The following is a 13,367-nucleotide window of genomic DNA, read 5'->3' as shown; positions in this document are numbered from 1 at the left end:
TTCTTTATCTGCATATATTAGCAAACCAAATCCAGACCAGAAGACCAACCCGAACAACAAGGTTGTGACAGCCCATATATTACAGAAGGATTGTGTCTCACACAGTTTGTCTTGTTGAACTCAAGTCAACCCACAGACCAACAGAAGCCATGAACTCCAGATCTGTTCAACATGGCTGAAAACAAAACAATCTCGTTGTTTAATTACAACTGCAAATTGCCGTTACATTTTTATTTATGTTTTCTTACGACAGAACATGCATGAAAGTGAGCTTGACCAACCTGAATACATTTTTTTAACCTTTTGTGTGAGGAACATATCTCGTGCGCATATGCATATGTAAACATGGTGCAGAAAGATGCATCAAAAACACACCAATGATAGCGGCATTGGTTTTGTGTTTCTCTTAAAGTCCCCCTGTGGTGATACAGTATGTCTATGTGGTGTTTTTAATACGCTTTAAGACAAACCATGTGTAAATTCATAAGTCGACAGCATTGCTGAGAATTTTCTGCTTAAAACTGCAGTGAACCAAAGACAGTCTCAAAAACACGGCTTGAAATCGCTGGTGTTTCTGACGTCACAAACCTTGTAACCAATCAGATCAACGTGTGATCGTCAACCAGTGGATCTCTGAGCTGAGTGAGTGAGTGGAGGCGGGGCTTATTTGCATATTCATAGAACCGCGTATACTAAATGAGGCAAGGGTGTCGAGTTACATTCAAGCTATTTTAAGGCATGAAGAAAAAAAAATAAAGGAAAAAAACGTTTAAATATGTGATTTTGGTGATCAGAGATGAGTTTTAAGGGATAAAAAGATTGACTACAGAGGGACTTTAAATGAATGCCAAGCACCTAGTTATATGTAGAATTGCAAGTATGCTTTGATATTTTCATTAAATAATGATTTGAATTGGTGTCTGACTTCATACAGCTATCATACGGCATCAGATGACTTTGAATTAGGGCTGTCACGATATCCAATTTTCACTACACTATTACCTTATGTTATGTTGTGTCGTCTCTTTTTTGGCTAATGAGTCACATTTATAATAAATGTTGTAGGGAGGCGGAGAGAGAGTTTGTAACCACTGCTAAACAAAACATTGCTTTTTTGTTGTTGTTGCTTGATACACCAAAACGACATGCTTTCAACAGGCCTTATTCAATTACCATGAGAAGAATGAACCTAATCCGTAAAACATACTTGTTTGAATTTACACATTGTGTTTTGGACGGATGAAAAATTTATCAGACAAATAAGGGCAACATGAGTAAATGGTGTTTTTCATGTTTAGGTGAAGTTTTCCTATTAAAAAGGACTCTACAGTTCCCGCTGTAAGCGCGAGTTGAACACAGGACATTACTCATTTAGACTGACACTGGGATAAAGAAACTCTTCGTACCCCACAACTAATAAAAACCATATCGCAACAACAAAAAGCAATATCACCACAATGAAAAAGCAATAACAGTGTAACAGCCCAACTGAGGGCCACAAAAAGCATATTCTGTTCAATATTGATCTTCTGCTCTCTGAATTCTGATGACAATATTTGCTGTTGAATCGCAATGAAATGTGTTTTATAGACATGTGTATGTGTGTTTGTGCAGTTTAAAAGGAAATTAAAGGCATTCTCTTCCTGTCAAGATGAAGTAGCCGGACATTTCACAACCGCTGGTGTGTGTGTGTGTGTGTGTGTGGTCGAGGTCTGACAGGAGTGATGGATTCAGGATTACTACCGCCTCCTTGAATGCCAACAAAAAACAAAATGCCAACAAATGACAGGACAAAGATGATGATGATGATCCAAACAAAAAAACAATAAATCAGCCCCGTTGAAAGTATTAAACAGCGGCTGGTGGTCTCCAGAAAGCAGTTTCTAGCTCTGCACTGTCAACACAATCTTATTATATAACAGTTAGTTCCGGCCCAGTAGTTTAATAGGACGAGCGTTGTTGTCTTAGCACTGAAATGTTTCACTGCATCACTTCTCTTACCTAGAGTTACAACTCTATAGATCGCAACATTGTAAACCATTTTTGTTGGCGAAGCAAAAATAAAAAAAGCCGGCCACACTGGGTTGGAAATGTCACTCGATATGAACTACTTCTTTATAGAACTGTTTTATGAAAGTAATATGACACACATGATCAATATTCTTGGGCCTGTGGAACGTTTATTTGATGCTTCATAGAACAGCGCCATAAACGTATTACGGGAACGATCCACACGGAGTGACCTGGGGCTAAAGTGGTTTTGTTCAAGGTCACGGTGGTGCCTCACTGCTAGCATGGGTTGCGCAATGGGGATTCTGGTCGCATGGATAACACAAAGGCTATTTCTGGAATGCTACAATTGTAATATGTGCATATGCTAATGAGCTGTAGAGCCTACAGCAGTTGTGTTCCTCTTTACTGTGGATTTCAGAAGTCTTATAGACAACGTTTATGGTGCATCTCTGGAGCTTAAAGTCGGCATGAAATTAAAGTGGCAATAATATGCCCTTTTACAAAGTCTCAACTGGAACAGGTTTTCATGCTTGAATGTTTAAAAACCTATTATTTTTCCCATATTTGCCATTGTAGCAGCTCCTCTCTTCCCAGTCTGTCAGTAACGCTCTGTTTAGTTCCTGTCTCCATGAAGCCCCTCCTTGAGAAAAGCACAGTGTGCTCTGATTGGTCGGCTGGATCAGTGTGTTGTGATTGGACGAGCACTTTGAGCGTGTTTGGGAAATGTTCCGCCCCTTATCATAACCACAAATTTCAACACACTACTAACAAAGTCCCTTTAAGACAAGTCATTTCCCTCGGCGGCCATCTTTGAAACGCCTCTCAGGAGGCAAGTGCAGCTCCGGTCTCTTTGAATGGGGAAACATAAAATTTTCCAAAACTGTTCGTCAAGCTTACGATTAAATTTCATATTTGAAATCACCAATGAAATCTGTCTCATTAATTTTATTTCTAAACGCTCAATCATGACAGAAAACGACATTGTTCAGGCTGGATCAAGCTAATGCTAATGCGCAGTGGAAGCGCGTCTGACTGTTTCTATAGGAACCGGAGCTTCTAACGGCTGCAGTGATGCGATGACTTTACCAATCGCCGATTGGCTCTTATTTAGAAGGCGGGACTTAATCCGCCATATTGAGCGTTGCACTTTCCCCCATTCAAAATAATATGAGTGACGCGTCTTGTGTAATTCTATAGTCTTTGCTACTAACTAACTCAACCAGGCCCTGCCCCTTTATTCTGCGTTTGCCTTTGGCGGGAATTATTTAAATGAGGGATATTGTGACGTGTTCGTTACTGGGAGAAAACTCAAGACTACAATGGAGGCGTTTCAGGGAGTTCAGAAGAGAATAAATCCCTTTGGAGGGACTTTGTGCTTTGTAACTTTGCAAAGCTTTTCATGCTCAGACAGCAACATTACACACTAAAGAAAGTTGAACAGCATAGTAGTCCTTATTTTGAATAATTCATACATGTATGAATTATTTTATTTTTATTATTTTTTACATCAAAGTTTAATGAAAATGCCACAACTGGATCTTCTAGTGAAATCGACAGACTTGTCTCTGGTGACGTATGCCAGCTTCTCCAGTCAATTAGTCCACTTAAACCCGCCCCTTTCTTTCCATCGTCAACAAAATCGCATTCATATTTAGTGCCACACCCACATCTCAATACCCAATCAACAACTGACGTGTAGAACCGACTTTTTTGATAAGCCATTATACTTGAATGTACATCACAATAAGGGAGAAAAGATATTTCCCTGCATCAGTTTCATAGTGACTTTAACAACTTTCGTTGAATGGAAAAGAGCAGCGTGAACATTCTTCAAAATTTCTCCTTGTTCTTTCTCCAGTTTTCTACGGACTAACAGGTTTGGAATGACATGACGGTTCATTTTTGGGGCGATTCAGCTGACCCGTGGTGTTCAGGGTCCCTCAGGGGGTCCCGTCAGCTCAACCCTCCATCTTTATGACTAATGAAAAAGGCAGCATTTCTTCACAAGTGCCAATAGATCAAGGCCTCCTGAGTTTCAACCGCTCTCCATCTCGCCTGCAGCGGTGGAGGAGAAACTAACCTACTCTCGTACCGTGAGCTCCTGTTCACCAACCACACACTTCACAGTCCCAGCTGGAAGAACAACTATTTAGATGTGCTCCTGATGCGAAGTCTGTTCCTAAAGGCATTTAACAGGATTATGAGAGCTACGATTTAAAAGCAGCATTGCAGGTTTCCTTTACTTAAATAAAAAATGTACCTTTTACTTAATATTTGTATTAAAGGTAGCTGCGTTTGTAGGCAATAGATAGGAAAGCTCCTCACTAGGTACTGTAACAGAGCCATAGCTCTCCCACTACTGAATGTCCACTGTAATATCCATTCATGCGAAATGTCTCTTTTATGAGCTCCAGTTTGCGAGCTTCATTACACATGTCTTAATGTGATGGGTAGAGAAAGACTGAGGTAAACTAACTCACCGGTGTGCAGTACTCCACCATTGGGTAGTTCAGTTTATGACCCTTCGCCGTGCGACCGGAGAAGAAACAACTCTGGCAAACGTCATAGTTGAAGTGCTTCAAACTGCGGTATCTGCAAAGAGGGAAAGAAAACACTTACTATAAGTATGATAACATGTTTTCATTGTACGGGAAAGCAGCGTGAACATTGATCCTTTTCTGTCTTACAGAAGAAAGGAAAACATTGAGGTTTGGAGTGACGTGATGAGACAGAATGTACATTTTTAGATTATTCCTTTAAAATCCTTAATTCCGATAGTCTGTAGCGCCGTCAAACTATAATCCACTCGTTATTGCATTTGCCTGATATTCAGTCCTCTCGGGAATATTAATTCACTCCAGTCGCGTCACGCTTGATTCAATAACATCATTAAAACACTGTTTAAAAGTATTTTTATTAAACAGATTTTCTTCATATAAATGTAAATCGAGTGCGGAGGAGGACAGCTGCGCTGCTTGTTTTTGGTTCCTTCTGGTCTCTCCAGGAAATGCAAATTCAATAGAATTTAATTCCTTCAGTGTGCAATACTTCCACCGCGCTGCTGCATAAAGGATTTAATGATTTTATATTATTTTCTGTGTGATGTGGGTGAGAAAAAAAAAGAGAAAACTGTTATAAAATACAATTTGATGTAGTCACTTCATCTTTTATAACATGAGATTTAGGCCAAATTACACAAAATTGAATACCAATGCAGCTAATATAAACTTTATAACCTTTGTGTAATGCGATGCACTTACTGCCGTATTAATGACGGACGAAACACGCTAGTCCACATGAAACGCGTATGAAAATTCAAAATAAAGCCATTTAAATTGGACTGTCAGTTGATAGTTAGGTAACTAAACAACTTGGTCCACACTTTATGGACTTAATGTTACATGGCTCCCAATCTGAAGTCCTCCCCTTGAATTTGCATTTCTGTAACGAACCGTGGCAAAATCCCTGCAGCGCACAGTCTCTCGAGGATTACTGCTTTAACAAATAAACAAATAATGACATTTGCATGGCTTTGTCTTGGTGAATTCATCAATGGAACAAAATTATGCCGCAGGATTTTTCTCAATAAATCCAGGTTGACTGACTCAGACTTTATTTTTCTCCGTGTCTCTCTGTCGTTCCACTTAGTCTTCTCTGCTATCTATCACTGACAAAACACAGTGCGTGTCTCCTCTGTCAAGCGTCCTGCTGAATCTCACCACTGAGCTCTGATGGTCCGGTCTGATGCGGTCAGTCCTCGAGAGATGGCTGAGGTTGTCAGTGAGGACTTAGCCAAAGCTTATAAATATGGCAGCATTATCACTAATACATGGGAATAATGTATGCATGTATGACATTTGAAAAGGTCACCACCTATTGTGACAAGAGCACACAGTGTCTGTTTAAAATACAGCATGGAGGCGTGTGATGACGAACCGACACACGATACACCCCTCAGCGCACACTGCAGCCCTCACACACACACACTCAGCTTCATTAACTCTGAGCCTGGGAACATTGATCAGCATGTTTTTATGGTGCTGTACATGTGCATACTTTGATATTAATGCTGTCCATAAATTTCAAAGCAAAGAAAAAAACATTATATTATTAATATTTCATAACATAATAAAAACGTTGTATAGCTATAATTATTATTTACTGCAGTGTTCTGGCGGCTTTTGCCATTATTACCATCAATGGTGAGTTTTGCTTATACAGTAGCTACGATTATACATGTTGAGCCTCAACGATTGCTAAATTCTTAAAAAGACTGCAAATGGGAGGTTTTAAAAGTATGTTAAAAGTTTATTAATACATGAATTAGTTATACATTTTAATTGCTAATTTATTATATATAATACTTTTACATGTAATGAATAAGATATATCATTATATTTGTTTTTACTGATGAATGATTATAAATAAATTGACCTTGTTTTTCACCATAAACAAATCCATCTATGAGATTGCTGTGTGCATAACTATAAATTATAATCACTTTAATACCAAGCATGTTATTATTACTACATTGGATATTAAAATCTAACAGGATTTTAAAACTAACAGAATTTTATACTAACAGGATAAAAAAACACACACACATATATATATATATATATATATGTATTAATTAATTTATTCATAATTAAATTGGCCATTAAGACTGCATTACCATTGACTGCTATACAGTCTGAAGGTGAAGCAAAAATGTAGGATAAAATATTACATTTGTTTCAGTGAAATTACAAATTAAAATGACTACCATTACTAATATACATCTACAAACAAAGAAATAAAATTTTATTATTATTATTACTATTATATTTAATACCTCAGTCGAACAAGATTTGATCTTGAGACCTTTTGTACACAATGCATATAATATTGAAGGGTAAACGTCTGAAGCCCTAGAGTCACCCCGTCCTGCTCAATGACAGTACACAGAATGATTTCGACTATGAATGCGTGAACACTGACAGGCCTATCTTACAGCTGATCAGAGAACAGACTGAACAGCACCGACTGCACGTCTGTCCCTCTCACCAGTCTCTCTCTCTCTTATTTAGAGTGCTATCAGATGCTGACATTTAGATCCTCAGGAGTGAATCTAACCTTTGTGCTCCCAGAAAGCACGGCGCGCACCCATATGTGTGTGTGTGTGTCTTCAATCTCTCACAGATCTGCTTGATATCACGCTTTGACTAGTGCAGGGGTGTCCACACTCGGTCCTGTCCTGCTTGCCTCACACACCTGCCTGGACGTTTCTAGTAACACACTGATTCGCTGGTTCAGGTGTGTTTAATTGGGGTTGGAGCGAAACTCTGCAGGACAGTGACCCTCCAGGACACACACTTCTCACACTGAGGGAGAATCGCCTACTTCTCAAATCTGTCGCATTGATGCAAGAAGAACCGGTACAATTTGTGAAGTCTTACTTTTCTACAGTCATTCTGTAAGAGCTAATGTACATCCAGCCGGTTGTTATCTCAGAATAACCCCCGACAGGGTGATCAGGACCCCAATGTGAAGCGGAGGTCTAGATCAGCCTGAAGGGGTTTATTCTGCGATCGCAACCGGCTGGATGTACATCATCCCGCTTATTACACGGCTACTTGCCACGTAGACCCGAAATATTGATCTGATTTGAAATATTTGATTAGCTCTTTAAAGCTTCCGCGGAGAGAGCAGCCGCAGCGACAAGATCAAACTAGACGGACATTTAAGAGATACGGTATACAGTCACACCACTTATTAATACACAGCATTTCACCACATAAATACTTATGGAGATAAGAGATATTGATTTGAGATTAAACTGTTTTAAAATCGCACCTGGTTGTTATCTAATAATCCAACAGTGTACAAAACAATAGTAGCAAAATGGCCGACGCTGCGTTTGTGTGAAACAAGAGAGAGTGTGTTCACGATGCTGGATGGCATAATTAAATAACTGTTTTGATATTTTATTAGCTCCCCAAATGCAAAACTTCCACGAAGAAAAAACGTTCCTATCAAGCGTATAGCGCTGCGGACTTCAGTGACCCGGATGAGCCTGTGCTTCTGTGTTCAGCGGCTGTTATCTGGGAATAACTCACCGCTGGATGCCGCTATTGACCAATCAGAATCAAGTATTCCACAGAGCCGTGTTATAAGTCATAATAAACCTCTTCAGGGTGATATCTACTTACATAAATGTGTGTGTGTGTGTGTGTGTGTACCTGAAGCCCACGATGGGGAACTCTTTACAGATATTGCACTTGGCCTGGTGTTTGGCCGTCTCAGCCGCAGCCACTCTGTGCAGGACCGGAAGCCAGACCATAGACTGCGGCTCCAGCCTCATCCAATCGACAAACTGCCTCGGCTCCAGCTCAACCTTACTGGGCACCTGAGGAAACAGCGCAAGCACAGACAGCCAATGAGGGAGGCACTTCAGAAAGCCCAGAAACAGCACGAGTGAATAACTCGTAAACAACGCAGCCTGACTGAAATGGAGAACGCCTCCTACCAGACCACCATAAATGACTGTCAATCGCACGGCTGCTTTTATAGAGATATAACAGCCTCGTAAATATTCCCGTCAAGAACCAGCATTCAGTGATGTCACCCTGTCGGCGGGCACTGGGTGATTTTTAACCATGGAATATCAGCTAAATGTGAAGAATATAATGTCATACGCTTCATCTGTCATACAGCCCACAAGTTCAGTGGAATCTGCGACACAACCAAAGGAAACAAGCTCGACAAACAACTAATGAAATTACAATGGAAGTCAATGAGGCAAGACATTCTGAAGGGTTTAAAAGCAGTAATGTGCTGCTTGTGTGTTTTTAAAGAGCCTGTATTATATTTTCTGAATAAATATATATATATTGTTTGAGATTTAAAGCTTGTAAATCATCATTGTAGTGGTGGGGATATGTTCAGGCTACTGAGACATAATTACTGATATAATTCCAGCATAACTGAACTATATGTAGAGACTCGTTCTGGTATTATTGCACATATCATGTCAAAGTTGCAGGGTTTACTGTCTTTACATGGTCATGAAGTTCAAATTTCACACAGACATGGTTTATTAATGATTGTAACACATTAAAGGGATAGATAACTTGACAAAATTACAATTCTGTCATTATTTACTTTTATTTATATATTTCTCAATAACAATACTGTGTGTGTGTGTGTTCTGCAGAAGAACTTTACTTTATCACTTTAACATATTTACTGTTTACATTTTGTGGCTATACTTTTAAAACAGCCTGCGTTTGAATGCTTATCCTGGTTGTGTATTCCATTGTAAATGCACTACTGTAAACCAGATTTGTGTTTGTTTTTATTCTTTTTTGTCTGCAATAAGTGTCTGTGGTGTGCGTCAGATGCGGCCCGTGGAGCTGGTTTTGAACCTGGAACGTTCCTGTAATTATTTGAACTCTGTGGTAAGCAAACTTTCATATTTCAGACGTACAAAACAAACAAGACAATGGCAAATAAATGATCAAATAAGACAATGATTAAGTGATTTTGGCAGGAATTATGTTGTACAGCAGCAACAATCTTGGCAGTGATGTCAGCGGCGGGACACTTAGCATTGAGACACGCGCGCACACACACACACTATGTTGAGATATGCCATAACTCTGAACTCCGACCTCGTGACATGTGTTGTGCTCTTAAACTTCCCATCAGACACCCATGAGCAACAAGAGAAACATGCATTCATCGTTCGGGTGACTCCAGCTGTGACACTGTCCTGTCTGTCTGTCATCCCTTCACTCAGCTGTCTCTCATCAATCGTTTATTTCCTCTCTCAGCTTTCATCTGAAATGTCGCTCTGCAATCCGGCCTCCTCTTAAAATCACACCTAGCCTTTATTTCCAGAGTTGTTTTTCTGCCTGTCAGTTCTGATTGGACCTGTTCCTCCTCTTCATCCTCACTCATTTATAAATGACAATTTCTCTCTCTTCAAAACACTTCAGACTTGACACTGAGTGCAATCAAACCATACAGACAGACAGACAGACAGACAGACAGACAGACAGACAGACAGACAGACAGACAGACAGACAGACAGACAGAGAGACAGACTGAGAGACGGATACGGGCAGCATGACAGATGAGAAGACATCTATAGAACAGTAGAATGTTAGAATGATAGAGCGATAGATAGACAGAACGGTAGATAAATAGATGTCAGAAAAGACAGACAGATAGAATGATATACAGAACAACAGATAGACAGAACAATATACAGACAGAGCGAAAGAACAATAGTCAGACAGACAGACAGACAGACAGATAGATAGATAGATAGATAGATAGATAGATAGATAGATAGATAGATAGATAGATAGATAGATAGATAGATAGATAGATAGATAGATAGATAGATAGATAGATAGATAGAACAAATGGTGGATGGATGGATGGATAGAGAGAGACAGAAGCAAACAGAAGAAAAGACAGAGAGATGAAGAGAAATAAAGGCGGGGAAATGGAGAGACAGAGATAGATGGATGGACAGTGTCCTGCAAAAATGTTCAGAAATAAAAATCAAGCAGCAAACACACAACAACAGGGCAAACACACAACAACAGGGCAAACACACAACAACAGGGCAAACACACAACAACAGGGCAAACACACAACAACAGGGCAAACACACAACAACAGGGCAAACACACAACAACAGGGCAAACACACAACAACAGGGCAAACACACAACAACAGGGCAAACACACCACAACAGGGCAAACACACAACAACAGGGCAAACACACCACAACAGGGCAAACACACAACAACAGGGCAAACACACAACAACAGGGCAAACACACCACAACAGGGCAAACACACAACAACAGGGCAAACACACCACAACAGGGCAAACACACAACAACAGGGCAAACACACAACAACAGGGCAAACACACCACAACAGGGCAAACACACAACAACAGGGCAAACACACAACAACAGGGCAAACACACAACAACAGGGCAAACACACCACAACAGGGCAAACACACAACAACAGGGCAAACTCACAACAACAGGGCAAACACACCACAACAGGGCAAACACACAACAACAGGGCAAACACACAACAACAGGGCAAACACACAACAACAGGGCAAACACACCACAACAGGGCAAACACACAACAACAGGGCAAACACACAACAACAGGGCAAACACACAACAACAGGGCAAACACACAACAACAGGGCAAACACACAACAACAGGGCAAACACACAACAACAGGGCAAACACACAACAACAGGGCAAACACACCACAACAGGGCAAACACACAACAACAGGGCAAACTCACAACAACAGGGCAAACACACCACAACAGGGCAAACACACAACAACAGGGCAAACACACCACAACAGGGCAAACACACAACAACAGGGCAAACACACAACAACAGGGCAAACACACAACAACAGGGCAAACACACAACAACAGGGCAAACACACAACAACAGGGCAAACACACAACAACAGGGCAAACACACAACAACAGGGCAAACACACAACAACAGGGCAAACACACAACAACAGGGCAAACACACAACAACAGGGCAAACACACAACAACAGGGCAAACACACCACAACAGGGCAAACACACAACAACAGGGCAAACACACAACAACAGGGCAAACACACCACAACAGGGCAAACACACAACAACAGGGCAAACACACAACAACAGGGCAAACACACAACAACAGGGCAAACACACAACAACAGGGCAAACACACAACAACAGGGCAAACACACCACAACAGGGCAAACACACAACAACAGGGCAAACACACAACAACAGGGCAAACACACAACAACAGGGCAAACACACAACAACAGGGCAAACACACAACAACAGGGCAAACACACAACAACAGGGCAAACACACAACAACAGGGCAAACACACAACAACAGGGCAAACACACCACAACAGGGCAAACACACAACAACAGGGCAAACACACAACAACAGGGCAAACACACCACAACAGGGCAAACACACCACAACAGGGCAAACACACAACAACAGGGCAAACACACAACAACAGGGCAAACACACAACAACAGGGCAAACACACAACAACAGGGCAAACACACAACAACAGGGCAAACACACAACAACAGGGCAAACACACAACAACAGGGCAAACTCACAACAACAGGGCAAACACACCACAACAGGGCAAACACACAACAACAGGGCAAACACACCACAACAGGGCAAACACACAACAACAGGGCAAACACACAACAACAGGGCAAACACACAACAACAGGGCAAACACACAACAACAGGGCAAACACACAACAACAGGGCAAACACACCACAACAGGGCAAACACACCACAACAGGGCAAACACACCACAACAGGGCAAACACACAACAACAGGGCAAACACACAACAACAGGGCAAACACACAACAACAGGGCAAACACACCACAACAGGGCAAACACACCACAACAGGGCAAACACACCACAACAGGGCAAACACACCACAACAGGGCAAACACACCACAACAGGGCAAACACACCACAACAGGGCAAACACACAACAACAGGGCAAACACACCACAACAGGGCAAACACACAACAACAGGGCAAACACACAACAACAGGGCAAACACACAACAACAGGGCAAACACACAACAACAGGGCAAACACACAACAACAGGGCAAACACACAACAACAGGGCAAACACACAACAACAGGGCAAACTCACAACAACAGGGCAAACACACCACAACAGGGCAAACACACAACAACAGGGCAAACACACAACAACAGGGCAAACACACAACAACAGGGCAAACACACAACAACAGGGCAAACACACAACAACAGGGCAAACACACAACAACAGGGCAAACACACAACAACAGGGCAAACACACAACAACAGGGCAAACTCACAACAACAGGGCAAACACACCACAACAGGGCAAACACACAACAACAGGGCAAACACACCACAACAGGGCAAACACACAACAACAGGGCAAACACACAACAACAGGGCAAACACACAACAACAGGGCAAACACACAACAACAGGGCAAACACACAACAACAGGGCAAACACACCACAACAGGGCAAACACACCACAACAGGGCAAACACACCACAACAGGGCAAACACACAACAACAGGGCAAACACACAACAACAGGGCAAACACACAACAACAGGGCAAACACACCACAACAGGGCAAACACACCACAACAGGGCAAACACACCACAACAGGGCAAACACACCACAACAGGGCAAACACACCACAACAGGGCAAACACACCACAACAGGGCAAACACACAACAACAGGG

General features: G+C 41.5%; 1 protein-coding gene across 6 annotated transcripts in view; it reads right to left on the bottom strand.

Annotated features, from left to right (window-relative positions):
- Window positions 1-13,367, bottom strand: part of utrn (utrophin) — a 231,614-nt gene that overhangs the window by 34,319 nt on the left and 183,928 nt on the right. For all 6 annotated transcript variants that reach the window (XM_056270677.1, XM_056270680.1, XM_056270678.1 and 3 more), the window contains 2 exons: window positions 8,235-8,401; window positions 4,494-4,605 (listed from right to left, as the gene is read on the bottom strand). In XM_056270677.1, coding sequence (XP_056126652.1) covers window positions 4,494-4,605; window positions 8,235-8,401 — 279 coding nt within the window. The remainder of the gene's footprint in view (window positions 1-4,493; window positions 4,606-8,234; window positions 8,402-13,367) is intronic.

This window comes from Rhinichthys klamathensis, unplaced genomic scaffold (assembly GCF_029890125.1).
Source record: "Rhinichthys klamathensis goyatoka isolate OS25496 unplaced genomic scaffold, OSU_Roscu_1.1 h1tg000305l_1, whole genome shotgun sequence".
NCBI lineage: Eukaryota > Metazoa > Chordata > Actinopteri > Cypriniformes > Leuciscidae > Rhinichthys > Rhinichthys klamathensis.
The sequence above is the reverse complement of the archived record's forward strand: the minus strand, read 5'-3'. Positions and strand labels throughout refer to the sequence as shown.